Below are 25,171 nucleotides of genomic sequence, written 5' to 3'. Positions count from 1 at the left end.
GTCTCAGATAATGGAGTCAATTGAAAACACAGTCTGACTGAAGGCAGCCAGTCGACTTACTGTCGAGTCAGAGAGCGAAGTGAAGGGAAGTCCTGGGAAATGTCTACATCCCCGCTCTACGTATAGGACCCCCCCCCCCCACGTATAGGACCCCCCCCCCCCCCCTCCTGTCAGAGCGTTTGTCACCGAGCACCGCCCGTCGGAGGCCGGCCGCTACGTTAGCTAAACAACAAGCACGCGGTGGGCTAACCCTCGGAGCGCTCAGGTTAGCTGCTACACTGACTGAAGTTCACCCAAAACAAACTCCAGGTTTTGTTATTATTTAACAGCAAAGGCAGCGTGGGGCGCTAACAGTTAGCTGCAGCTACGCTAGCTGGATCCTAGCAGTCGAGGGGCAGCTAATACAGCTGAATCCTGAGCTGCTCCTCACCTTTACCTTTTGTTGTCACGGAGCCTCAGAGGTGACGGACAGGTGCTTGTGTTGATAAGGGTGTGTCCCTGCTGTGTGTGTGTCACAGGGCTCCATAGCTCAGGGGTTAGAGCACTGGTCTTGTAAACCAGGGGTCGCGAGTTCAAATCTCGCTGGGGCCTTCAAATGTTTTCAGTGTTGGCTCCTGTAAGGTCAAAGGTCATCGTTACATGAGCACTTACTGTAAACACGTTGGACCTGAAATACTTGATCACAGAGGAAGAACCACAGCAGCAGGTGTGACGTCCTTAAAGTGACTGAAATCTGAATGGAGTCTGGTGTGGAGGTCAGAGGAGGACGCTTTGTTTTGGATTCAGATATCGACAGCATGTGATCATTACTCAGAGCTGATCAGTAACCATGAGCAGTTTGTTCACCTGTTGATTAGGCCAGCAGGTATGTGATGATTGAACGTGGCAGAAGAAGTTGTTTTCTTCATCGTGTTGTGTCAGCTTCTTGTTGCATCACTGACACACATCAGGAGGTGGTGGAGACCAAAGACAGAGCTGTGTATTTATTGTTCACACCTGTGACGTGTTGTAGAGGAGGAGACGTTCACGTTGCTGCTGCAGGGCGAGAATCAAGAACACTTTAAAACCAGATGGATCTGTTTCACCCGCTCGCTGTTTCACACGCTCGCTGTTTCACTCACTGTTTCACACGCTCGCTGTTTCACTCACTGTTTCACACGCTCACAGTCACCAGTTAAAGGTACAAAAACCTTTGTTTAAACTCAGCATCACAGAGAAGCAGCTCGGTGTGACACACATGAATCCGCCTGTTGTTTCAGTGGGATCCACACACAGTATAAATCTCTGAGTGTGAAACGTTGGTGCCACACGCTTGTGTAAACGTCCCCACAGATGATTTCCTCACAGCGTTTCGTGGTCCTGACTCGAGATAAGACTCTGCGAGTGTGTGCGGCTCGCGTCGCTCTCAGATCTGTTTCTAATCGACGAGGCGACAGCTGGAACGCATTCCTGATATTTCAACACGTGTCAGTCAGAGCGGGCCGGCGCTGCTGCCCGCAGTGTTTGTGTGCCTGGCTGCTCGTCAGGACGATGGCGCTCCGTGTGTGGAGGTTACCTCGGGAAACTTCACGTACAAACTTTTATATCTTTGTTTTTCTTTTAATTCAGACGGCGTTACGAACTAACCTTCTGTCCATGTTCATCCTGATCTGGTTTCATGGACCAGCATGCATTGTGGTCTGCTCAGGTGTCTGTTCAGATACGACCAGCAGGGGTCACTAAAGTCACATTTCACATTAGAGTGTCTGAAAACAACCTTTGTTGCACAAGCTGTGCACGTTCACGTCTGCTCTCCTCCAGAGACACACCTGGATGATACGTCAGAGAGAAGAAGAAAGCTAACGAGAGCTAACGTAATTTTAAGCCATGACATCATCAGGGATCAAGTTTGTGTCCGTGAACATGGTTGTGGTTTTACAAGAAAGACAACAACTCCCATGATCCCACACTCAGCTTGGCATCGTCCAATGGGTATGAAGCTTTGTTGTCCGTCCTGCTGTGAGACTGTGAATACATGAAGAGCTCGATTGTTCCAGAAGTCGTCATTTAGAGATTTCAGAGAGAAGAGAGACATGTCCTGATGATGAGGTTTCCTGATTAAACATAATAAATATGTAAGCTCCGCTGAATCAGAGGTTTTTACAGCATCAGGTCATAAATGCAGCTCCGTGAGAGACGTTAGGTAAGAGCAGAGCTGTGAAGCTGTTTGATCCTCCCAGAGAATCAGTGAACACGATCAGATCAGATCCTGTGATCGACTGTAATGATCCGTGAGCTGCTGAAGATGCAGAGCGAAGTTTAACACGATAAACACGGTTGATTAGAAGAAGCTGTCGTGTGAGTGTCAGTCGGCTTCACAGTAAAACAGATGCACAGTAATATGAATTAATTAGTTGTGTATGTTGGAGGCTGAACACTGCTCTCTCAGCTGATCGTTGTAAACATTGTTGACTTGTAGAAACGAGGTCCTGTTACATCGCTCTCCTCAAAGACACCAGACTCCATTAACAAAACCGTCGTTTGACCTCTCAGAGCCCAGGAGCTGCTGCCTCTGTCCTTCTGTTCTTGTGTGTTATTTTATGTTGTGGAAATATTGTGTTGAAAACCAACTAACTATTAAAAACACCAAAGTCACACAATGACACAAACAGACTAACTGATCAGGGCAGCAGCAGAGCAGCAGCTCCTGTGTGCTGTGAGCTTAAATCAGTGTTTTTCTGAATGGAGTCTGGTGTGTGTGCAGAGAGCGATGTAACGTCTGTGTGTGGTTAAAACAATCATCTTCTGTCAGTGGAAACAACTTTTAGTGGACGACCTTTGACCCATCAAGGATTATGTTGCAGCCGTTACAGCCTGTTTCACTGCTGCAGGATGAACACATGAAGTGGAGACACTCACACACTTTATGTTCCTGTGAAACAAAATGAGCCCAGGTTTAAAAATACCTTTAGTATTTAAATGAACCTTTTCTGACCTGTGCACTTTGACGACGTCGACGAGTGTTCACGCTGCACGTCTCTGCACATCCCGACCTCACAGGCGGCTCAGAGTTCAGCCTGCCTCATCTTTGTGTCTGGAGGCTCCGAGTCACACCTGAGAGAGACCACCTGACAGTTCAGGTCTGCAGTGGGCGTTTAAAGGCCGGCGATGGCCCAGAGTCAGAGCGGTGCCTCCCACTCAGACCTGCTGTCACTGTGCATCACACGGACAGGAAGTACCTCTGAGTCACGCTGACGAGGTCAACTGAAAGAAACGTAACATACGAACCGATGCTTACGTTGTTACACACTTTTGATTCCAGCATTTAGAACAGTGAATCACACAGGAGCGTATGTTGTCACTTTAAAGGTGTAATACGTAACGACCACACCTGGTGAATCTCTTGAAGCTCACAAATCCAACAGAAAGTCGTTCAGTGTTGAGAGGGCAGCATCGGCCCTCATGTGTCCTTATCTTTATTTAAAATGTTTGTTTTTCCTTTAACGTCTTTGTGTGGATGTTTATCTTTGTCGTCTTCAGAGCATGAATCATGTTCGTCAGCACCGACGTCAGTAAACTCACTGAGGAGCAGAAGTGGCTCTCTTTGCCCCCATAGAGCGAAACCTTTAATGTGTCTGAATGTCTCTGCTTCAGTGTTTTCTCCTTCACGCTCACGCCGACATATGAACAGTCTCAGCTCTGATAGGTGCACACAGTCTCTCTGGCACTCTCTGACCCCCGTAGCTCCTGCACTGGTTTCAGGTTGTCTCCCTGTGTGCTGCTCGAGTGCCACCTTCCTGCCGTTCCTCCTCCTCCTCTTCTTCTCCTCCTTTCTTTATCTGACTCCTTCAGTGGGCAGAGACAGGATGAGGAGGCCCTCCTCTTTGTTCATGAGTCCTCCCCTTCTGCTCTCCTCTGACCTGCTCAGACTCAGGCAGCATGCAGCTCTCGCTCCCATCAGACCGACCTGCAGCAGCTGCCCTGACATCACTGCAGCTCTCACCTCTCACCGCGGGACACCTGGACGTCAGCTGGAGCCGCAGCTGGACTTCTTCTTCTTCTGCTCTTTAAGGAGGAACATAAACACACCTTCAGACAGAAGCAGCTCCTGGATGTGCTCCGGCTCGTGGGGACTTTTCTCCCCCTCCTGAAGGTGTCTTCACCTGGATTGTGTCTCCTGAGACCTTCTTTATTTGTGCTTTAAAGTCTGGAAAGTTTGAGCCGGGACTTAAGAGAACATTTTTTGATCTTGTGCGTGCGGGGCAGACTCTGCTGTGGGAGAGTAAGTTTCCCTCCAACGTCTCCTTCTTCTTCTCCTCTTTTTCTTCGCTTCACTTTCAGCTTTGTTGTGGTTTCATTTGCTGGAAACATGCAGGACGGGTTTCTGCAGAGACTCGTCTGCAGGTTGAAATCATTTGAACAACAGACGCGTCGAGTGTGGGACGGATGCACTGTGAGCTGATGAGTGTGTTTGTGTCTCTACAGGAAGATGTTCTGCTCCAGGAGAGTCCTGCAGCAGTGGTGCTTCGCTGTGTTCCTGCTCTGCTCTCCGGTGCCGCACTTCGGACGGCCCATCGATGCCCTCAGCAACAGAATGTAAGTCTGATTTCTTCACTCCAGTAAACGCTGAAAAAGGAAACTTCCAGATAATCTTTTTTTCCTGATATTTGCTCGTTTATTTTCACTTCTGTTCATATGTTTCCATCTCTCCCCTCCTGCGCGGTGGGCGAGCAGAGGCTGGAAAATGTGCTCATTTGTGAAACGTGCCGGCAGATGTTTGGTTAGCGCTCGCCCACCTGTGTGTTTACCTAAAGCAGAAAGCGTCTCGCTGTGATAAACTCCCAGCAGCCCCGTCTGAAACCTCGCTCCATCAGACACGTTCAGGGCCTGTCAGACTTTCTAACGCCCTCTCCGCCCGCTGCTGTCCGTCTCTGTGCTCAGGCGCTGAAGGGAGTGAATAACGCTGATGCTCGGCTCGGCTCGGCACCAAACCAAACCTGCCGCTCCTGCTGAGGCGGCGGCTGCCAAACAGGATAAATGTTCCTTTAAGTTGTGAAATCCAGAAAGTTAAACACGCCGAGAGCTTCTGGAGCGAGTCAGCGGGAGGAGACTCGCTGTAACGCTTTCTGAGGGCAGCAGCTTAAAGAGGTCGTGTCGGGCACGTTTACGTTCTGCACTTTCCTCGCTCAGTCGCTCGTGTGCGGTCCGTCAGGTCGATGTTGGGGGGGAAGCAGGGCTGCAGCCGGCATGTGAGATGCACTTAATAGGATTTCAGGACGGGGTGAACGCCACCCGAGGGGAAAGGAAAACAGGAGTGTGATGAAAAGCGTGAGGGAAGAATCACAGAGCGGTGGAAGCCGGTGACCTCTGACCCCCCTTCATCTGCTGCTGTGGGCTCATCAGAGAGAGGAGGACGGTCAGAGAGAGATGCAGCTCCAAGAGGTCGGAGGGGGCGTGAAGCACGAGCTGAGACTCAAAGAGCTGCAAAGATCAGTCGCAAGAAAATCAGTCAAAGACTTTTTATTTTAGAAATCGTTTCAACTTTTGGACTTTTAGTTTCTGCGTCCTGAACGGGACGATTTGTAGCTAAAATCTCAGAGAGCGAATGTTTGCTTTGGTGAAACACATGAAGACGTGTTCGGACTGCAGCGCGTGGTCCAGATAATCTGATGTTTCATGGATCAATAATCAGGCTCAGACACCAAAGTGATCCTGAAATGCTGGTGTGTTAATGTAAGCAGCTGTGTGATCACAGAGACGTTCTCAGGTCGCTCGTTTCTCTCGTGTTTGTCGTGAACGTTTGTCGGAGCCTCAGCATCTGAAACGTTCGAGAGACGACATCAGAGAAGAGAAAACTCTGTGCTGGAAAACAAAAGGGACTTTTTCTCCTACTTCCAGTCAGTGATGACGTGATCCTGGCCTCTGCAGCATCACAACCCGCCCGCCACAGAACACAACAATCTGAGACACGGCGCTCCGACGGGCCGAGGCTGTGATGTCTGTCGTGTCTGACTCTCTGCGCTCGTCTCCTGCCGAGACAAACGATTCACGTCAGGTAGAACCTGGAGCGCTGCCTCCTCAGGGTGTTTCAGGGCCTCCTGCTCCTCCTGCTCCTCCTGCTCCTCCTGCTCCTCCTCCTGACTCGGTTTGATGTGAGCATTATTAAAGGTAAAAACAGAGCCGGATCACTTTTCAAAGACCCGGGCAGTGTGTGTTTCTTTCTCTTTGGGCTGCGATTTACAGGAAATATCTGTATGCATATAAACAGAGCGGCTCTCGGGCTCCGTCTGTGTTTGGTTCAGGATGTTTTTATTATTCAGCAGAAGAAACACGTTAAAGTGCAGAGAGCAGAAGGAGAACAGTCTCTCTCTCTGCTGTAACACCTCCTTACATTCATCTATGCACCCTCCAGATATCAGTGTCCTCTGCACAGGGAGCAGGAGCAGTGCATGATGGGAAACCCTGACAGCTCTGACAGGGCGGGGCCGGTCTGTAATCAGCCGCCGGTATCTCCCATTGAAGCGGCGTGTTTGTGTGCTCAGACACCTGAAGTGTTTGTGCGGTGTTGGAGCTCGGAGGTTCCCAGGCTCCGAGCCGAGCGCTCGTCCTCCGTGTTTGTCTAAGAGTTAAGACTCTGAGTAACGAGACACCACGGCAAAGCAAAGCCTGGATCCTTGTGCTGCTCCGACTCTACCTGCAAAGACAACAGCTCGTCCCATCTGGTCAGAATCAGAGCCGATGGAGGGCCGCGGCTCCTCTCCTCCTCCTGACGGAGAATCAAACGTCTTCATGACATCATCATTACACAGCAAACAAGCAGCATGTTTGCTTCTTATGTTCAATACATTTTTAGATGGATCACAACATCGAAAAAATGCAACAAACTTCAGTGAAGTTTGGTGAAGAGGTTCAGCCAAGTGCTGAGCGTGTCCTCTGGTTATCTGTGCAGAGAGCGCCCCCGTGTGGCCTTCTTGTGTCACGGCAGCACAGAGTCCTCTCCTTGTAAAGCAGAATCATAATATGTGTAATATAACATAAACCTGCATTCATCAGGGAAATGTTAAAGGAACATATCGAGTAGCTAAAACAATCACATAAAAATGCAATAAATCTGAATGAGGTTTGGTTCAGCCGACAGCAGTCTCTCTGTGCAGACAGCACACACACGTTCCTCGCCCGTCACTCTCGGTATCAACCAGAAGCTGAGTTCAGCCGAGCGCAGAGCTCCAGATGTTTCCCTGGATGTTCACACGTCATGTTGTTGTTGAGGAAAACATCACGTGAACATTTCACCTGCAGACGAGGCTGCAAACATTTCATTACAATTCAGACAAGACTTCTAAAAAATGCAGCAAATTGAAATGAAGTTTGGTGCAGAAGTTTGTTTCCTCTGGTGTTCTGTGCTGAGCGCTCCCCCATGTGGCCACCGTGTGTAATGGCACCATAGATCAGGATGTAAGAGTCCTGGTTTCCTGATCCAGAGGTGGTGAGTTCAAGTCCCGCTCAGGGCTTCAGATTTCATCTGTAACAGAATAAACATTTAGTCTTCACACATCTCAGCTCAGGGAAGCTTTAACACATGTTCATATGTGAACAGAACCAGACACGTGTTGATCTAATCAGATGTAACATCTCAGAAATGAAGCGGATCTGAATGAGGTTTGGTCTGCAGATGTTCTCGTGTGATATTTGATCTCATTGAACTTGTTTAGTCACCTTTACCTTTTGTTGTCACGGAGCCTCAGAGGTGACGGACAGGTGCTTGTGTTGATAAGGGTGTGTCCCTGCAGTGTGTGTGTCACAGGGCTCCATAGCTCAGGGGTTAGAGCACTGGTCTTGTAAACCAGGGGTCGCGAGTTCAAATCTCGCTGGGGCCTTCAAATGTTTTCAGTGTTGGCTCCTGTAAGGTCAAAGGTCATCGTTACATGAGCACTTACTGTAAACACGTTGGACCTGAAATACTTGATCACAGAGGAAGAACCACAGCATTACAGTGACTGAAATCTGAATGGAGTCTGGTGTGGAGGTCAGAGGAGGATCTACGCTTTGTTTTGGATTCAGATATCGGCAGCATGTGATCATTACTCAGAGCTGATCAGTAACCATGAGCAGTTTGTTCAGTGTTTGATGAGGCTCGTGATATTCGATACTGAAGTTGTTTTTATTCTGAATTCTTCCGTTTGTTCTCGATTGTTTGGTCGAGTCGTGTTGCTGTGTTTTGCACACATCAAATCTAAGTGCTGATGTTTCAGCAGCCGGCTGGGCAGCAGCTTCACAAGAAGTTTAAAAGATCAGAAGAGATTTTGTAGAATTCATCCCAGAAATCACCTGACAGGATTTACATAATCTCTGAGCGCAGCGAGCAGCCAGAGTTCAGCCCAAACTCTTTCCTCTTCTCGTCTTCTGGAGCGTGTGCAGCGCCGCTGGTTCATCCCTCGGGGGTCTGAGTGCCATGAATCTGTCCGTTAACGTCCATATTAATGAAAAGTGAAAGGCCAAAGGTTTTGTGCCACGATCGTATCAGTGATTAATCGAAAGGAAAGCTGGCAGAGTCCTGTGGACCTCCTCGAGCAGGGTGGATCTCTGGTATCGGCTTTAACAACTCTGGAAACAAACTGGGCTCCTGCGGTTTGATGAATCATGTCGATTCACTCCACTGATGCAACGGGATCATTGGAAAACTGCTGATGTATTCCAGCTCTCACTTCAATGTGCTGCCCTCTGCTGGTCAACAAGAGAACGGATCCTAACAGAGTTTAAAGAGTTAAAAAACATTCAGCTTCATCGTTCTGTTGTTGTTTTTATGTGCTTGTGTCGTCCGTCCCTCGTCTCTCAGTTTGAGGTTTATGTCTCAAAAACGTGTAATTAAAAGAAAAGTTTAATGTAAACAAATCTTGTGTTTGATTTCCTGCAGAAAGCGGTCGGTGACTCACGCTCAACTGATGCACGACAAAGGCCGGGCGCTGCAGGACTTTAAGCGCCGCATGTGGCTGCAGGAGCTTTTAGACGAAGTCCACACAGCTGAGATCAGAGACCTCCCGGTCCGGACCACTGCGGGAGGCGGGAGCAGCAGCGGCGCCGGCGTCGGGCTGCCCGGGGTCGGCCTGGGAATCCACCTGAGCACCACAGGCAGCACCCTGCACTCCAAACCCCCCGGAGGAACCAAGAACCTCCCAAGCTTCAGCTTCAAACTGGAGGAGGAGGAGGGCACCAACCTGCCGCAGGAGACCAACAAGTCTCAGACGTACAAAGACGGCGTCCTGAAAGCGCCCGGCAAGAAGAAGAAGAAAGGGAGGTCCGGGAAGAGGAGGGAGGGGGAGAAGAGGAAGAGGAGGGCGCGCTCGCTCGGCTGGAGGCTGGAGGACGAACCGGGGAGCGGACTCCACCTGGAGTGGAGGTCTCTGCTCGGCCTGCAGAGGGCGCTGCTTTAAAACGCTGTCAGTCTCTGACAAAGGTGAGTTTGAGGTTTCCAGGTGATTGAAGTGATGTCGATGCTTCTGTAGATCCGATGAATGAAACTAACCTGTGTGTGTTTGTGTTTCAGCTTCGTACAGTCGGACTGGACTCCTAAACGCTCACGTTGCAGTCGTCTGTGATGCTGATCGTTTGGAAAGAAATTGGAAAATATTTATTGTCTGTAAATATTCTAAATATCGCAGAATGAAATCGCTGAATATGATAAAAAACGTGTTGATGCTCTGTGAGGCGACAGATTTTAATCTTTGTGAATTCTTGCTTTTTTCTTTTTTATTCCGATTTTGTCAGATTGTTTTGCAGTAATTTATTTTGTCTGAATGGTGTATTTATTTTGTAAATGTATCGAGGTGCTGCTGACCTTCTATATTTTTGTACCATATTGCACTTTAGATATATAAATATAAATATATATACCATTAATTTTGTTCATTGTTTTTGTGGTTCATCGAAATGAAGAAAAAACGACGGTCGTCATTCTGTGTCTGATTTTTGACCTTCCCGTTCACACGTCCAGTTTTTTGTTTCCTTGCTGCTGTTTCCTCGGATGTGTTCGGCTCCGATCGAAGCTGTTTGTTGTCTCACGTTTGTGTTCGACCCTCCTGCTGCCTTCAGTGTCTCTGTTTCACCACGGCCCGCTCTGCTTCTCAACGCCAAAGTTCATCTGTGTACATACACCACACACGGCTCGATGTTGTTGTTTTTGGCACTTGCACTGAGATAAACACCCTGTACTGAACAGATTAAACATTTGACAGTATCTTCCCTCTGCCTCCTGTGTCTCTGGTGTCCTTTGATTGATCATGTGAATTAAAAACACACACCAGCAGTCATTTTACAACAGAAACCTCAAATGACTCCAATATCACTTGACTTGGTGGTGTTCCCCAGGGCTCTGTCCCGGGTCCTCTTTTGTTTTCTTTTTATTCTTCTTAGGAAAATGATAAGAATAATAGGTCCCTTTGAGAGTGGTTCCTAAGGAGTTTATTGTTATGCTAATGAGTTAATTTATGGTTTCTATGATGATCGTCAGATTGTTTCTAGAGGAAAAATAAAAAAGAAACAATTAAATTAACAAACAAATTGAAAGGTTTTATCAGACGGTCTAAAACATGGGGGCTTCCACGGCCTCAGGAGTTTGTCTTCCCCTTCAGTACCGAACACTGCTTCACATTAAACTCTCTCTGGGAGTCACTTCATGCGTTCATCACACTGAGTCATGATGGTTCAGAAACACCAGTTTCCAGGAAAGATCAGTGAAATGTGAGACATTCAGGGACCTATTATTCAAGATTAATAAAACTGCAGCGTTAGTTTAAGAGGAGCTGAAGTATAACCGCTGAAACATCTGAGTCTGAGCCCTCTCTCAATCAGCTGCTAGCTGCTTCTGTTTGCAGTGTAGTATGGATGTACCTACAACTTTAACTGGAGTACTTTGATATGAAATAAAACTTGGAGTGTGATGGTTCTCTGGCAGGTTTTGCAGGTATGAATGGTCAGTTTGTCTCACCAGAGAGGCTCCAGAGAAACTCTGAATGCTGCTGGGAAACATCAGAACACACGTGAAGCGCTGAATCGACCTATTTGGCAAATTCTGGTGAAATAAATGTTTTTAAAGGCCTCTCAGAGTGAAAGTGCCTCCAGCCCACCAACACATTTCTTCTTCTGCTGCTGTATTTCTTGTCATCACTCCTTTTTTCTGTCCAGTTAAAGTCTGATCACCTTCAGCAGCCCAGCAGGAAATCATCCCCTCATCTGAGGACTCATTTTAAATCCTCTGCAGCAGCTTTTTAAAACGTCTGCACGAACAGCAGGAAAGAAAATTACAACTTTCCACTCGATGGAGCACAAGTGTCAACAAATTGCCGACCCTCGTCATAAATTCCTTCCAGAATTCAATTAGAGATGATCAACAGCTCCAGGCTGCAGAAAAAGAGGCCGCAGGGATTTTGGCTTCTTGACTCGAGCCGTTAAAATAATTCCCACCGCTGCTGCTTCACGACACGACAAGTTTGGTTTGGCTGCAGGTCGGAGAGCTGAGAGACATCGAGCAGAAAGAGCCGAGCTCGGAGTCAACGCAGCAGCGCAGGGACAATTCTTCAAAATCCAACCTACCAAAATAAAAGCTGGAGGTCAGAAAGTCAGAGAGAGGCGGAGGCAGAGACATGAGAATACACAGTTTATAAGACTATTAGATTATTCATCAGGAGGGTCAGTGAGAGAATCCTCTGCGTGTTTACTCTTTGATTTATTTACTTTCATTTTGTTTGGTTTTATTTAGCTTGAAGCCAAAATGTCCTTTAAAACTGTCAACAACAGAACAACAGATCATGTTAGAAAAAAAACAGCTTTTTTAAAAATGAAATAAATCATTTATGCTATAGTTTTTTTTTATGCTACTTTTTTTATGCTAAGCTACATGTATTAACGTCAATCTTACCTTTTACGGGTCAGTATTTTATGCTAACATCACTTTTTAAAGTGCTAACTTTATATGCTAACATTGTGTTTTCCTATGCTATATTAGCCTTTTATGCTAGTTACCTTTTTTTACCCCAGGCCGATGTCTTTTTATGTTACCCTTACTTTTTATGCTACATTTTGTCCCGCTACATGTTTAAAATGCTAATTCAACATTTTATTTGTTAAAGTTACTATTTGATGTTTACTGTAATTTGTTAAAGTAATCTTACTTCATGACAACAATATAAACATAGGGCACAGTCTTTTTTTAATGTTCGTGATACTTTAAATGCTAACCTTACCTTCTTTATGCTAACGCTATCAGCTACCATTAGTCTAGCTGGTGTTTACCTTTCTAAGCTGAATCATGGTCACCTAACTTTCTATGCTAACCTCGTGTTTTAGCGCTAATGTTCGAGGCGTTGTTTCAGTTTTTTAAGAATATTGACCAAATCTTTTTTCAGAAGTTGTACGAGATTTACTAAATATGGGGAAACATTTCTGAGGCAGATTTTCCAGCCGCAGAGTCTCACAGAAACTCTCTTCTCTCTCAGATGAAGTAGAAACATTTGTCCTAATTTCCAGTCTGGATTTAAATCAAAGAAAATGTTGAAACTTGTCCAATAAAGATCTTTAATAATCACCAAACATCCTGCACAAAACAAAACTTAATGGACGTTTCAAACTGATCCCAGACGCTCAGAGGAAGCTCCTTCATGTTGTGTCAGACCACATTAACGCTGTCGTAGATCGTTTTTAGGACCCGAGTCTGTTCGCTCGCTCCAGATGACTTTAATCTACAGGGAGGAAAATGAACCAATTACTCTGTCGGAGCCTTTTATTGTTATGGCTAAATCTGGAGCGCTCCAGATGTTCACAGACTGACACACTGTCGGTTTCATGATATAATCTGCTCACTTCTGAGTTTACAGTTTGAACATGTGAGTCAAAGTCATCGATACTCCCTCTGAGGACCCGGGAGCTGCAGCAGCGTGAGAAACTGCAGCAGCGTTCAGTGTAGCTACTACTTCCATTACTTTCCTCATTTACTGTGAATGAAGCTGAAGAAAATACGAGTGAAAAAGGGTCATGTGTCGTTAAAGTGTATAGTTATGAAATGCAATGATAATACCGCAGTTTTACAAGCATAAAGTAAAGTATAAAATGCCATAAGCGTAAGTGGAAAATCTGCAGTACCCACATGTGGCCACCAGGTGTCAGCATTTACCAGATGTGCATTTTTAGAGATCCTGTTTCTTCATTTTTTAATGATAATATTTTGTATGTTAAAAGTTCCATTTAAAGTTGTTTAGTATTATTATTGAAAGCAGTGTCTTTAGTATGACTGCTTCTGTTACTTATACTACATTTACTGTTAGTATGAATATGAAAAAACATATGAATAGAAATGTTGTGGTAAAAAGGTATAGGTAAAGATATAAAGGTTAAAGGTGTAACATTTTATTCAGTGGAACTTCTAAAGTAAGAAGTAAACGATTTCTTTGTTCTTGTCATTGTAATGTGCCCACAGAGCTGATGGAGGGCAGTAAAGAGCAGCTGCTACTGAGGACTGCGGGAATTTTAACAGCAGAAGAAGAACCTACCGTCTTCCACGTGAGGAAGTCAGCATGTCTCCTCCAGGAGGGAAGATAAACAGACCCAAAACTGTAAGATAATCGGATTTATATTAACATAATAGAGGATAAAATACCGGAAAAGATGCTTAAAATTAATGTTCTGATGTTTACTTTTTACGAGCTAGTTAGCAGCTAGCATTAACAGCTAATGTAAACCGTGTCTACGGAAACTTCACAAGCTAGCTAAGTTTCTTTCTAACAGTCGTCATTCATTTACAGCCTTTATTCAACGTTTCTTGTAACTATATCAAAGTAAAAGTACACATTTGTTCTCAGCTTTATGTAGTTAAAGTATCACCGTAAAAGTACTGCAGTATTCTCTCCATGTTTCTAAATGAGTGCCAGCGGCTGTAAACATAAGTCCTTCTTGTTGTCTGTATGTTTTCCCCCTCCTTGTCGGCTGTCAGGAGCTGGGAAAGAAGCTTTTCAAGCGGCGTAGAGTCCTGAGCAAAGAGAAGAGGAAGAGACATCTGATCGTCGGAGCGGTGGTCGATAAGGGTCTCATCACCGTCCATCACCTGAAGAAGAGAAAGTCAGTCAACTGTTTATCTAACAATACATCTGATCTAATAGCTGATCGTTTTCATTTTCAAGTGAGGTTTTGAGCGCAGGATTTTAACTTGTAGCTGAGTATTTTCAAGCTGTGCGATTAGTACTTTTACTGCATTGAAGGATCTTTTTCCGGCACTGGTGTTAAGGTATGTTAAAGTTTTTGTTTTGTTCAGGTCGAGCGCACGAGCCAACATCACTCTGTCCGGGAAGAAGAGGAGGAAGCTGCTCAAACAGCTGCAGCACATGCAGCAGGAGAAGGCCGGGATGGAAGGTAAGACACTCACATGTCCACTTGTTGGGCGCTGTAATCATTAATCACATCCATGACAGCAAATCCACAGTCTCCCTCTAAAGGTCCAGCTGCAGAGTATCTTTATCCTAAAGGCAGATCGATGATAATTTAGAGTAAAATAATGTTTGGTGAAGGCAAAGACTACAGAAGGTAACGGTTCAAACCTTTTTTAACTTAAACCTGCGCTCTCATAACAGATGTAGTTCTTTTCATGGCCTCTGTGAGTCTGGAGGAGCTGAATCAGTGTTTGAGCTCAGAGACGAAACGTTTATAAAGAACAGTCTGTATCAGAGTCTCAACCTGATGCTTCTTACTCTGTTAGCAGCTCTGTTAGCAGCTCTGTGAAGCTGTGCTGTAAGCTTCATGCTAACATTAACATGCTAAAATGCTCACAATGACCATGCCAATAAACTGAGGTTCAGCAGTATTTCCCATCATTGTTTAGCATGTTAGCATGACAACATTAGTTAATTAGCATGACAACATTAGTTAATTAGCAGGATAAAATGCACCTGATGCTAGTGTGTCATTAGTCCTGCAGGTATTTAGTCATAAATCAAAGTCATAAACATTAAGATGTTGTTGTCTTACTCCTCAGTCGAAGCACCAGCAGCAGAGGCACCACAGAAGAAGAAACAGGAGTCATTGACGGCTCCAACAAAGACAACAAAGAAGAAGGCGAAGAAGACGAAGAAGAAGGGTGCAGCTGGACCGCAGGTCGATGTAGAGATGGCCGACACTGAATGAAGGGACGACGGTATTTGTCGTTTGTCAGAGAAGTCTGAACAGACGAGTTCCTGTTTGAACAGAAACATCGATGGATCGGTTCCTCTGAGTCTTCTCAGTTTGTCCTCAGAGGGAGGTTAACCTGTCTGCTGCTGACAGGATGGGTCTCTATGGGAAGATGCTGAATGGATGCAAACATACAGGAGGCTGAGCATCATCATCATCATCATCATCATCACCAGGAAAATAATGATTCTTGTGAAGTCAAAACTCAGAGTCCAATTATTATTACACCACGTCAAAATGACCCGTTAGAAGTCATAATGACGACGTGGACTAAACTCAAGTGTTTTTAGTTTTCTTGTTACATTTCTTTTTCCCCGCAGACAGAAATCAGTTTATCAGAACAACACTTCCTGTGTGTCTCTGTGTTCAAAGGTTTAAACGTTTTTATTTCTAAAAGATAAAATAGAAATATTGTGAATGTGTCACTTTAATAAACAGTTCATTACTGACCATTAAACTTTACTGATGTTCTTTGCTTTATTCTGACCATATATATGTGTGTGTATATATACTTACACACACACACACACACACATATATTGACTTTTTACTATTTTAAAACAAGCTTAATCAATCAGGAGAAAATAGTACATTTGGAGGGACTATTTTCTGCTATTGATTAAAAGGTTGGATTTGATACTTATTCATATTACTCAAAAAGTAAAAAATATTTATGCAGTTTGGCCACTTTGACTTCAAAAATGACACACGGTGATGTCAAACATTTTTTGAAAAATTTGAGTTTAAAAATGTAATTATCTTATTTTAAAAGCTAATATAAATTTGAAAAGTCATTTTCTAAGATGAACGGACTATCATCATTTTTACTGTCATTTCAAATGAAGAGATTTTGACTTTTATTTTTTTAATGAAACATTTCTTTGCTTTTTTGGCAGTAATGACCTTCCATATATTTAAACACATGGAGGTTTTATAAAGTAAATTATATCTCTGAAATCTCTGACACAAATATCTCCATATAAGGTTCTTTCATTAGAAATGTATTGTTCATGTTCTGCCTCGTCAATTATTGATGGAGCTGCTGCCTTTACACTGCTTATATAAACGGGTATTTTCCTTTAAAGTCGAGCTTTCAAAGAGTATTATAGAGTCTTCTTATTAATTTAATAAAATATTTTCCAGCCTGTTGGTGTTGATTTTAATTCCGGTTGTTGCGGGCAGATTTTGGGACGCAGGCTCCATCCCTCCCCCTTCCAGAGGACAAAGACTAAAATGGGTCAGACTCCGGAGAGCAGCAGATCTTCCGCACCAGCCATCATGTAATGTAGTTCATCCTCCTGGAGACACAGAAACAAGATGCTAACGACGGGATTTATGGCGTTTTCATAACCGCTCCATCATGTCGCGTGCGGAGACCATTTTTCCCTCCACTTTCAACGGCCGGTGATGACGGAGAGACGGTTTTTATCGGACATTTAACGCAGAAAAACACGGTTTAATTTGGGGTAATCCTGGTTTTCATCAACATGTCCTCTCGGGATGGGTGAAGCATCTCACTGGCACTGAACTGGTTTGCTTGAGATTTCTGCTGGTTGCACTGGTGCTGCTGGTGCGTTCAGTTTCCAGTCAAACACCGACTCATCAGACTGCTGACCGACCGACGGGTGGTGATGGACGCCGGGCAGAGTTAATCTGTGTCTTCGGGGGAAAAAAGGTACAACCGCGAAGCAGTCGAGGGAAATTAAAAACCGGATTTCACCTACATTACACCATGTTACATTATGTCCCAGTTTAGGCTGCGTTACCCAGTAACATGAGCATCATTACAAACCAGTACAAGGACGTGTTAGTACAGCAGGTGGTAGACTTAATAACCCAGAGGCTAACAGTCGCACAAAAGCAGAAATTAGCTAAATATAGGACGTTATAGAGGAGACGAGAGGTGTTTGTGCGACTGTTAGCTTATTTACATCGCTATGTGGTTTTTAGCTAGCAACCCTCATCTCCAGCCTCAGTGTAGGGGAGACTGGGGACGGCTGTAACGGTTTTTGCATTTCTGTCAGTTTCTCTGAGAATATTTGGACGAGACAAACCAAGTTTATATTAAACTGAAATCGGTCTGCTTTTAAGCTGTACCATTAAAAGATGAAGAGGTTTGACATATCATTCACAGTGTTTGTTCAAAGAAAGATAAGTCAGGGACGGTCGCTGCACATTCAGTCAGAGATAATGTACAGTGAGTTGTTATAGCGGATGGTTCTACCAACCTGCTCACTACACATTAACACCGATAACACGGCTACTAGCTAAAGAAATGAATAGTTATATAGGATAATATTTTTCCTTCACTTCCTGTGCCTTCTTTAATGTGTTAATTTCCCAGACGTCCTTCTGCAGATTGATGTGATGACAGCTCGTGCTCCAGAGCCTGTGATCCGAGCAGTCTGTTGTTTACGAGCTGCTATACAGAAATAACAGACCTTAGAATGCTGCGACTGACCAATCAGAATCGAGTATTCAACATTACCATGTAATGAACATTACATTTTAGTGACACCAGCTTTCTGGCTCAATAATCGTGAAATTCTAGAAATATGCATCGTATTGTATTAAATTATAGTTTTATTTATTTCAACAGTAATATTATATTTAAATCTATTAAGTAAAATTAATCAAATAACATTTTCTTTGAAGTAAAACGAAGGCGGAGCTAAAGTCGATATCCAGGTGTTACAGGTGCTGTTCAGTCTCACTTTTCAGTGTGACAGAAAAAATAACCGTTTTGATTTAACAACTTAAGCTGAGCTTTAACAGCTCTGCAGACTGAGTTCATCATTTACAGCTCCTGAAAAAGAAGTGAACCTTGATCTAAGATTTCATTCACTTTGTCAAACTGTTTCTAAAACTTTGTTTATTTTCTATCGTTTTTCTTTGCCAGATATGATGAAGGCAAACCAAAGTGCTGAATTGTTCAGACAATTGTTCTTTAAAACCGGCTTCTAAAGCTGAACCTCTGCACATGTTGTTCTCACATGAAGCTGATAACCCCAGAGTTTAGTCTCATGAACTAACGAGGCTGCAGACGTGGTCGAGCCTGCTCCTCCCCGTCTGATAGCGGCTCAGATAGCTGCTGCTGTATAGGAGATAAGGTGAACTGATCCCACCTGTCCTACACAGGAGGCGGGTTAAAGTCCTGCAGCGTGGACTGTGGACCCAAAGACCCGCTGAGCATCTGATGGAGGACTGTTCACAGTGTCGGCCCGGTGAGTGTGTGCTCTTACTTTGACACTTTTTAAGGTGAAATCTGAAACTCGTTAACGTGTCCGTCATCATTATCCAGACTGACCTCGTTCACTTTGAGCAGAAATCTAAAAATGGAAGCGACTCGCCGCCTCCTGAAGAGAAGCTTATATTTTTAGATTTCTATTTTCTCCCTCAGATTAGTTTCTAATTTGGTTCTTTTTGTTGTGTTGCTGTCGCTGAGACAGATCTGGGGCTCAGACGACAGGAAGGGGAAGTTTCAGTGTCACGGCGTCCAGGCTGTCACTGAGGAGCTCTGATGAGTTTGAAGACACAGGAAGTTAAAATAAGAGTCAGCTCTTAATGATGTTTGTAAAAACTTCTACAGACTAAATGTAATTTAATGAGTTGCAGTTTGAGTTTGCAGATAAACTTCCTCTAACGTTTCCTCCGTGAACGCCTCACCATCAGCTGTTACGTAAGATGACAGGAACTGAGCATCCATTTTGTTTCCCTTATTGTCTGTGTGTCTGTCCGGCCTCTCTGACTGTCTGCTGGTGTGATGAAGCAGCAGAGGATGGCGTGTTCCTCCCACCAACAAACATCCAGTCCTCCTTCTTTTAATGTCATTCATCCAAAACGTCCTCGTGCGTTAAAACATAAAACAACAGGTCCTTTAAAGTTAACATGTTCTCCGTAACTCGAAGCCTTCATCTGTCGGTTGTGTAGAATGCAGTGTCTCATAAGGTGTGTACTTCCTGTGTGTGTTTTGCTGTGCAGTGTATTCGTGTGGATCTCTGCCCTCCTGCCTGCGACTCTGAGCTGATCCTGATCACAGACCTGCAGACATGACTCCTCCAGCTTCCTGTCCACACTCGTGGACGCTCCACCTGCTCGCCACCGCTGTGCTGATGCTGATGATGATGACCTCACTTCCTGTTTCGGCTGTGGAGGCGGAGACGTGTTTCTCCAGACAGCACCAGAGCATGATTGTAAACGTCAGACTGGCCTTAAACAGATCGACCACAGTGATGGACGCCAGGGGCGTCCGGTCGGAGCGCGACTGCGTCCTCGCCTGCTGCTCAGAGGAAGTCAAGCCAGGTGAGACTGACGAGCACCAGGGTCAGGTAAAGTCCGTTAAAGGACCAGAGATGTTTCATAAACTCTGCCTCAGATTTGTTTTTCTTATGGCAGCAGTGTTCCTCCATACATGTGCATTTCTCTAAGATAATCATTCATAGTAAAAGTGAATAAATGAGCAGAAGAAACACTTTCTGTCTTTAGCATCGTGTCGATGATGCTCACTAAGCTTCATCATTAAACTGAATGATGCATAAAACCGCTCACAGAGTCTCAAACAGACGATAAAAGTCTCCAAAGATCCGAGCTCCACGTCCCACAGCGTCATCAGGCAGGGAGCCGAGAGCGACGAGTCTCAAGGTGCGTTTGAGGACACGATCGAGACTTCAAAGACACTGCAGTGGGTCAAAGTGAGCCTCTTTATGAAGCGTCTCTGAGACGTGACAGCTTTCATCTCCTAAAACATCACACAGATATTTTAAGGCTTCAGATCTCACCGGTTTAAACTCGGTCATGTAATAAAAATAGACTTTATCAGACTGTAGAGCAAATCAGAGAATGAGCGCCGTCATGAAAGAGTCAAACACCTCATATGACATGTTGACGTGGCTGCTGGGTAATATTCTGTCTCATCCATGACTCGTGTTTTTGTGTTTCTGCAGGTGCTAAATGCAACATGGCCGTGTTCAACTCCAACAAACACGCAGGTGAAGATAACTGCTTCCTGTTTCACTGTCAGACGAAGCAGGACTGTCCTCTGATGAAGGCTCAGGATGGCATCAACACCTACGACATCTACAAAGGTAAAGCCATCAGAACCTGCTCATCCAGGTGTCTTAGAGTTACTGCTAAATGTCAGAAAGCAGAGCGTCATGTGGTGAGGTCTGACAACATGACAGAAAGGATCCCTACAGAGATAGACCTTTTTGTTACAGAGGAAGATGATTGTTTTAACCGCACACAGACGTTACATCGCTCTCTGCACACACACCAGACTCCATTCAGAAAAACACTGATTTAAGCTCACAGGACACAGGAGCTGCCGCTCTGCTGCCTCTATCGATCAGTTTGTGTTGTTGTTTTATTTTGGTGTTTGAAATGGTTTGTTAAGATTAATTGTAGAATTGCCTCAAACCTGAATTCTTTCTATTGTCCAGCAGAGGGCGACTCCACAAGTCTGATCCTGTAGAAGTCTATGAGAACATGCTCCTCCTCCTCTCCTGATGTATTCCCTCAGTAAACATGTTCCTCATGAGTTTATGGTCTCAGTCTCTCGTTTCAAGTCTTCTTCAACACAGCATGATGTTCATTTAGTCACTGATGCTCCCACTGAGAGTCACACAGAGCAGGAGGAGGGGAGGGGTTAGGGCAGGGCTACCTGTGAATGACAAGTCGCTACCATGGCGACCTGATTGGTTGAACTTAAATATGTCTGTAAATGTTTTCAGTAAATACATTTAGTCTTCAGCCTGTATTAAGCTAGCAGAAACTAGCCTCAAAGTTCATATCAGAGTGACACTGAATTACAGACGCACCTGGCTCCACCCTCTCGTCCAAATATGGTCACTTCTGGCATAAATAAAAAAACAAGGTGGTGTAACTCGAGGCTTCACAGCAGTAGTCAAAAGCCAGTGGGTGACCTCACAGTGGAAACATCCACTTCTTCTGTACATCTTCTGCCACAGGTGCTCTTTAAGCTGATAACATGTCAGGTGGTGGGAGGTGAGACTGCCCCCTACTGACCACAAAGGGAACTCATGGATCTTTAAACTGTTCTTCTTTCCTGCACAGGTTTGATTCATCCAAGCACCGTGAGACCTGCTGCCACCACCACCACCACCACGACTACGACCACACCCACAACTCAACCAACCACCACCGTCACCACTCCCACCACCACCACCCTGGCTCCAACTACACCAACAACACAACCCACCACCACTACAACCACCACCACCACCACCACCACACAGAGTACAACAACACCAACCACCACCACAACAACACCAACCACCACCACCACCACAGCACCTCCTCCACCCATCATCATCATCGCCACCATGCCTCCAGTAACTCTAGCACCAACCACCTCCACAACAACAACTACTACAGCTACAACCACAGCACCTACGACAACCACCACCACCACCAGCGTCACCACCACCACCACCAGCGTCACCACCGTCACCGTGAGAAAACCAAACAAACCCAACAGAAAGCAAAATAAAACCGTCAAGAAAGGAAAACCTCATCCTGCCGCCGCCACCACCACCACCATCGCCCCGCCCCCTCAGACCTCCACCGCATCACTTCCTGTTGTAACGGCTGCACCAAGAACTACTGAGAAACTACAGCCGAAACCTGAAACTACCACCACAAGTACGACAACTACGACTGCTACGACAACAACCACAACTCCAACTACTACGACCACCACCACGACTGCTCCTCCACCTACTACAACGACCACGCGTCCTACTACAACTACAACTACCACTACAACTACTACCACTCCCACTACTACTACTACTACGACTCCGCTTCCTACGACCACTACCACGACCACCCCTGATCCGCCCACCACAAGGACGACTCAAGCAGCGAGTCTGATCATCGTCCCGAAAGGCGCCATCCAGTCCGACCACGCCCTCCAGAACTCGAGCGTGGGCCGGGGGAAGGCGGTGGCGGCGCGGGGGGCGGTGAAGAGTGGCGTGGTGGCGTTCATGGTGCTTGGGCTCGCTGTGCTCACGCTCGCTCTGGCCGTTGGCGGCCGCAAAGCGATGGAGTCCTTCGACAGACGCCATTACACGAGGTTAGAGCTGAACGACCTGCACTACGAGGTGTGAGGAGGGACAAAACTCTTCTTTGATTTCAGCGACGGAAGCTCAGAAGGACACAAAGCAAGACTTAATTTAAGATCGTTAATGTTTGTTTGATAACATTTTCATTTCTACACAGCACAGCGTTACACAATAATGGAATGTCTGCTTCACTCAGTCAAAGAGGCGTGGCTAAGAAGAATACTCGATTGTGATTGGTCAGAGGGTGTGCATTACTTTGCAAAAACCATTCAGCTCTGTTATCGTGTCCTCAGTTAAATGACATCTCATCTTTTATCGTCCTGAAGACGAGGAAACAAATTCTTATCTTTGGAAATATGACTGAAGTCTTTTCATGGACTGATTATTAATGTGAAGTTCGTTTAAGCTTCATGTCGATGATTCGGACCGATGTTGGGATTACGATACGATTTGCGATATTAGAAAGAATAATATTTTTCAGAACGATTCTTATTTTAATTTTAAACACACGTTTCTTTGTGTCCGTGGACATGAAGTGTAGCCAGGAGCTCTCTGTCGTCTGTAGCTACACATGTGAAACTTGCATTCAGCCATATGGGCCGTCCTTTGACAGTGACAGTGCTATATGAAGGATAATGCACTCGGACCTGTGCGGTTATGATAGATAATGCACTGTGTGAAGACAAACGCTTCTCTAGCCTCTGCAGCTTGCAATATTTTGTATTCACATTTTTATTCTCTCACTTCTGAAGTCAAATATAAAATGTACACCAGCTGATCAAAGCTTAAAAATATGTCCTACCAAGATATCGTTTAATTTAACACTAAATTAAAAGATTCTGTTTTTGGTTTCCAAAAAACTAAACACACGACAAATCAAAAACAGAAGCTCAATGATGCCAAAATGATAAACAGTAAATATCCAATATAGTCATTGATCGTTTGCTGAGCATTGATCGACTTTAATCTCAGGATAAAGTCAGAAATGATTTTCTTTGAACAGTTCTGACATATTTCTTAAATTCTCGCTTTAATGTTTGGAGTTCATAGTGAAGGATTTACGTCGCCACACAAAAATAATAATTCAAAACAAAAAACACAAAAATTATTCTGTTCAAACATTTCTGTCACAACAAATTGTTTTAAGTTTTTCAAACACAGAAAACTTTCATTAAAACACAAAGATATGAAACTGTTATCATGTTTAGTTGTTTTTCCAGAATGTTTTAAAAGTAGAAATCAGAAAATGGGAAACGCTTCTTCTTTTAATGAGATCCTTAAATTTACCTTTGCACAGTGTGATTCTTTATTTCTTTTTTGTTGTGTTGTAATAATAAGAAAATATAAAAGACACTTTTTCTTTACATGGCAGCATTATGCCTCCGTAGTTCCAACTTGTCTTCTCACATTGAAACTTGTCTCATATTTCTGAGGCTTTTTGAAGTTTCTTTCTGACCTGTGTTTATGTTCCTTTAAAGCTGAGTCTGGGCCAGAGACTAAACTTAGGATGTCTTTTTAACTTCCTGCAGAGAATTTATTGATTTAAACTTCAGTCGATGGAACACAAAGAACAAACAGCAATACTTTATCCCTGAATCTCAGGAAGCCTCTGAAGTCGAGCTAATGTCGAGAACACTGGATTGTACGGCGGACACAGTTTGTACATCGGGCCTTTCTGGTTCGAGGCCTTTTCTCGCCATGGGCTGAATGAACCCTTTGTGTATAAGACGTACACCTGCATGTGTTTTTATTCCACGAGCTTCAGCCATACGAGCCTGTGACTGCTTCTTCAATCACTCAGTCTAGATGTCGGACTCACTCTCACTGTGTCGTTTTTGTATTTTGTCCACATTTTTCTTCTTTTGAACACGTGGAACAAAATTTAAACGATGGATGCAATTCTTTCAAATCGATGCACTATTGTATCCTGTGTCTTTTGATAAATATGATATGCTTCTTTTTCAATATTAGATTGTTTTTCATAGGTAAGAGTTCACTGGCCGCGCACTATTTTCCTATAATAAGTACGTTTGTATTGGATGTCAGTGTTTGGCGGGGCAGACTGAAGCTGCTGCAGCGTCGGCCCTCCACCAGGGGGCAGCAGCAGCCCGATGAGCCGCCTGAAGCTGCTGTTTGTTTTCACTTCTCTTGCTTTGATTTTTCTTACAGTGTCTGATTAATTACTCGATGGTGATAGTTCGGTCTTGTTTTGTGAAGTGATGCTTTTGCATAAGTTTGGAATTTGATGTTTTGTTCTTATAAGGATTAAAAATGTGATTTTTGAATGTTGTGTCATCGTTTCATTCGTTCATCCTGCAGCAGAGGAAGAGGGGGGAACGATGTTCACTCCATGACTGAGCACAAGTTCACATTGAGCTACTTGTTCTTTGCTGAATGTATTTCTGATATATAATATAATATATAATACTATTTATATTTTATTTTATTATTCATTCTCAGGGACGATGCACTTTAATCAACATCACTGTTGAAGAGCCAGTGTTAGCCAGAAGGCAACTTTCACCTGCTGGCCCTCGGCACTTTTTACTGCTCAGCTTTAGTTACTTTACCAGTTTAGATTTTCACATCCAAACACATGAAGAGTTTATCAAATCTGATGTTTCTTTAAAAATTAAACTACCCAACATTTTTTACTGGTACAGATAAGATGTACGGAGGCCAGACGAGAGACGGAGGAAGACTTTTTTATTTTGCATGTTAAGAATAAAGTCCAAACATCCCCAAACAGTCCTCAGCTGATTTAAAACGTTCCTCCTCTGGTACATTGTTTCTAACGTCTGGAACAAAGCGGAAAAGTTTGACTTAATAACCTAATTTTAAACTTGATTCTCAATATTTCAACTTTTTCTGAACATTTAATTTCATTTGGTGTCCAGATC

At 44.4% G+C, this 25,171-nt stretch overlaps 3 protein-coding genes and 2 non-coding genes across 5 annotated transcripts; all 5 read left to right on the top strand.

The window, feature by feature from the left end:
• The first annotated feature begins 518 nt into the window (after positions 1-518).
• On the top strand, positions 519-591 carry trnat-ugu (transfer RNA threonine (anticodon UGU)). The gene has a single exon. It is a non-coding gene; the product is annotated as a tRNA-Thr (tRNA).
• Positions 592-4,116: 3,525 nt separating this feature from the next.
• On the top strand, positions 4,117-10,187 carry pthlha (parathyroid hormone-like hormone a). Its single transcript, XM_069671437.1, has 4 exons — positions 4,117-4,261; positions 4,465-4,575; positions 8,894-9,433; positions 9,524-10,187. Exons 2-3 carry the CDS (start codon positions 4,469-4,471, stop codon positions 9,408-9,410), a joined length of 624 nt encoding a protein of 207 aa, XP_069527538.1. The 5' UTR covers positions 4,117-4,261; positions 4,465-4,468; the 3' UTR covers positions 9,411-9,433; positions 9,524-10,187.
• Positions 7,784-7,856, top strand: trnat-ugu (transfer RNA threonine (anticodon UGU)). The gene has a single exon. It is a non-coding gene; the product is annotated as a tRNA-Thr (tRNA).
• A 3,331-nt stretch (positions 10,188-13,518) lies between the features above and the next one.
• LOC138599703 (uncharacterized protein C11orf98-like) lies at positions 13,519-15,651 on the top strand. The gene is made up of 4 exons (XM_069671457.1): positions 13,519-13,583; positions 13,961-14,085; positions 14,279-14,376; positions 14,996-15,651. Exons 1-4 carry the CDS (start codon positions 13,545-13,547, stop codon positions 15,142-15,144), a joined length of 411 nt encoding a protein of 136 aa, XP_069527558.1. The 5' UTR covers positions 13,519-13,544; the 3' UTR covers positions 15,145-15,651.
• An 822-nt stretch (positions 15,652-16,473) lies between these two features.
• On the top strand, positions 16,474-24,556 carry mansc1 (MANSC domain containing 1). Its single transcript, XM_069671178.1, has 5 exons — positions 16,474-16,864; positions 18,328-18,413; positions 19,171-19,491; positions 20,133-20,273; positions 21,262-24,556. Exons 3-5 carry the CDS (start codon positions 19,239-19,241, stop codon positions 22,314-22,316), a joined length of 1,449 nt encoding a protein of 482 aa, XP_069527279.1. The 5' UTR covers positions 16,474-16,864; positions 18,328-18,413; positions 19,171-19,238; the 3' UTR covers positions 22,317-24,556.
• The last annotated feature ends 615 nt before the right edge of the window (positions 24,557-25,171 follow it).

The sequence above is a fragment of the Semicossyphus pulcher genome, unplaced genomic scaffold (assembly GCF_022749685.1).
Source record: "Semicossyphus pulcher isolate SPU_LCO1_2020_fin unplaced genomic scaffold, fSemPul1.0.p SCAF_20, whole genome shotgun sequence".
Classification (NCBI taxonomy): Eukaryota; Metazoa; Chordata; class Actinopteri; order Labriformes; family Labridae; genus Semicossyphus; species Semicossyphus pulcher.
This window is presented reverse-complemented; position numbering and strand designations above follow the sequence as displayed.

Bases quoted from the DNA above. Each gene is read 5' to 3' on its own strand.
- pthlha (XM_069671437.1), top strand. From the start codon at position 4,469: ATGTTCTGCTCCAGGAGAGTCCTGCAGCAGTGGTGCTTCGCTGTGTTC. The intron at 4,576-8,893 runs GTAAGTCTGATT...GATTTCCTGCAG, and splicing joins GATGCCCTCAGCAACAGAAT to AAAGCGGTCGGTGACTCACG.
- LOC138599703 (XM_069671457.1), top strand. From the start codon at position 13,545: ATGTCTCCTCCAGGAGGGAAGATAAACAGACCCAAAACT. The intron at 14,086-14,278 runs GTCAGTCAACTG...TGTTTTGTTCAG, and splicing joins CATCACCTGAAGAAGAGAAA to GTCGAGCGCACGAGCCAACA. The intron at 14,377-14,995 runs GTAAGACACTCA...CTTACTCCTCAG, and splicing joins GGAGAAGGCCGGGATGGAAG to TCGAAGCACCAGCAGCAGAG.
- mansc1 (XM_069671178.1), top strand. From the start codon at position 19,239: ATGACTCCTCCAGCTTCCTGTCCACACTCGTGGACGCTCCACCTGCTC. The intron at 19,492-20,132 runs GTGAGACTGACG...GTGTTTCTGCAG, and splicing joins CTCAGAGGAAGTCAAGCCAG to GTGCTAAATGCAACATGGCC. The intron at 20,274-21,261 runs GTAAAGCCATCA...TTTCCTGCACAG, and splicing joins CACCTACGACATCTACAAAG to GTTTGATTCATCCAAGCACC.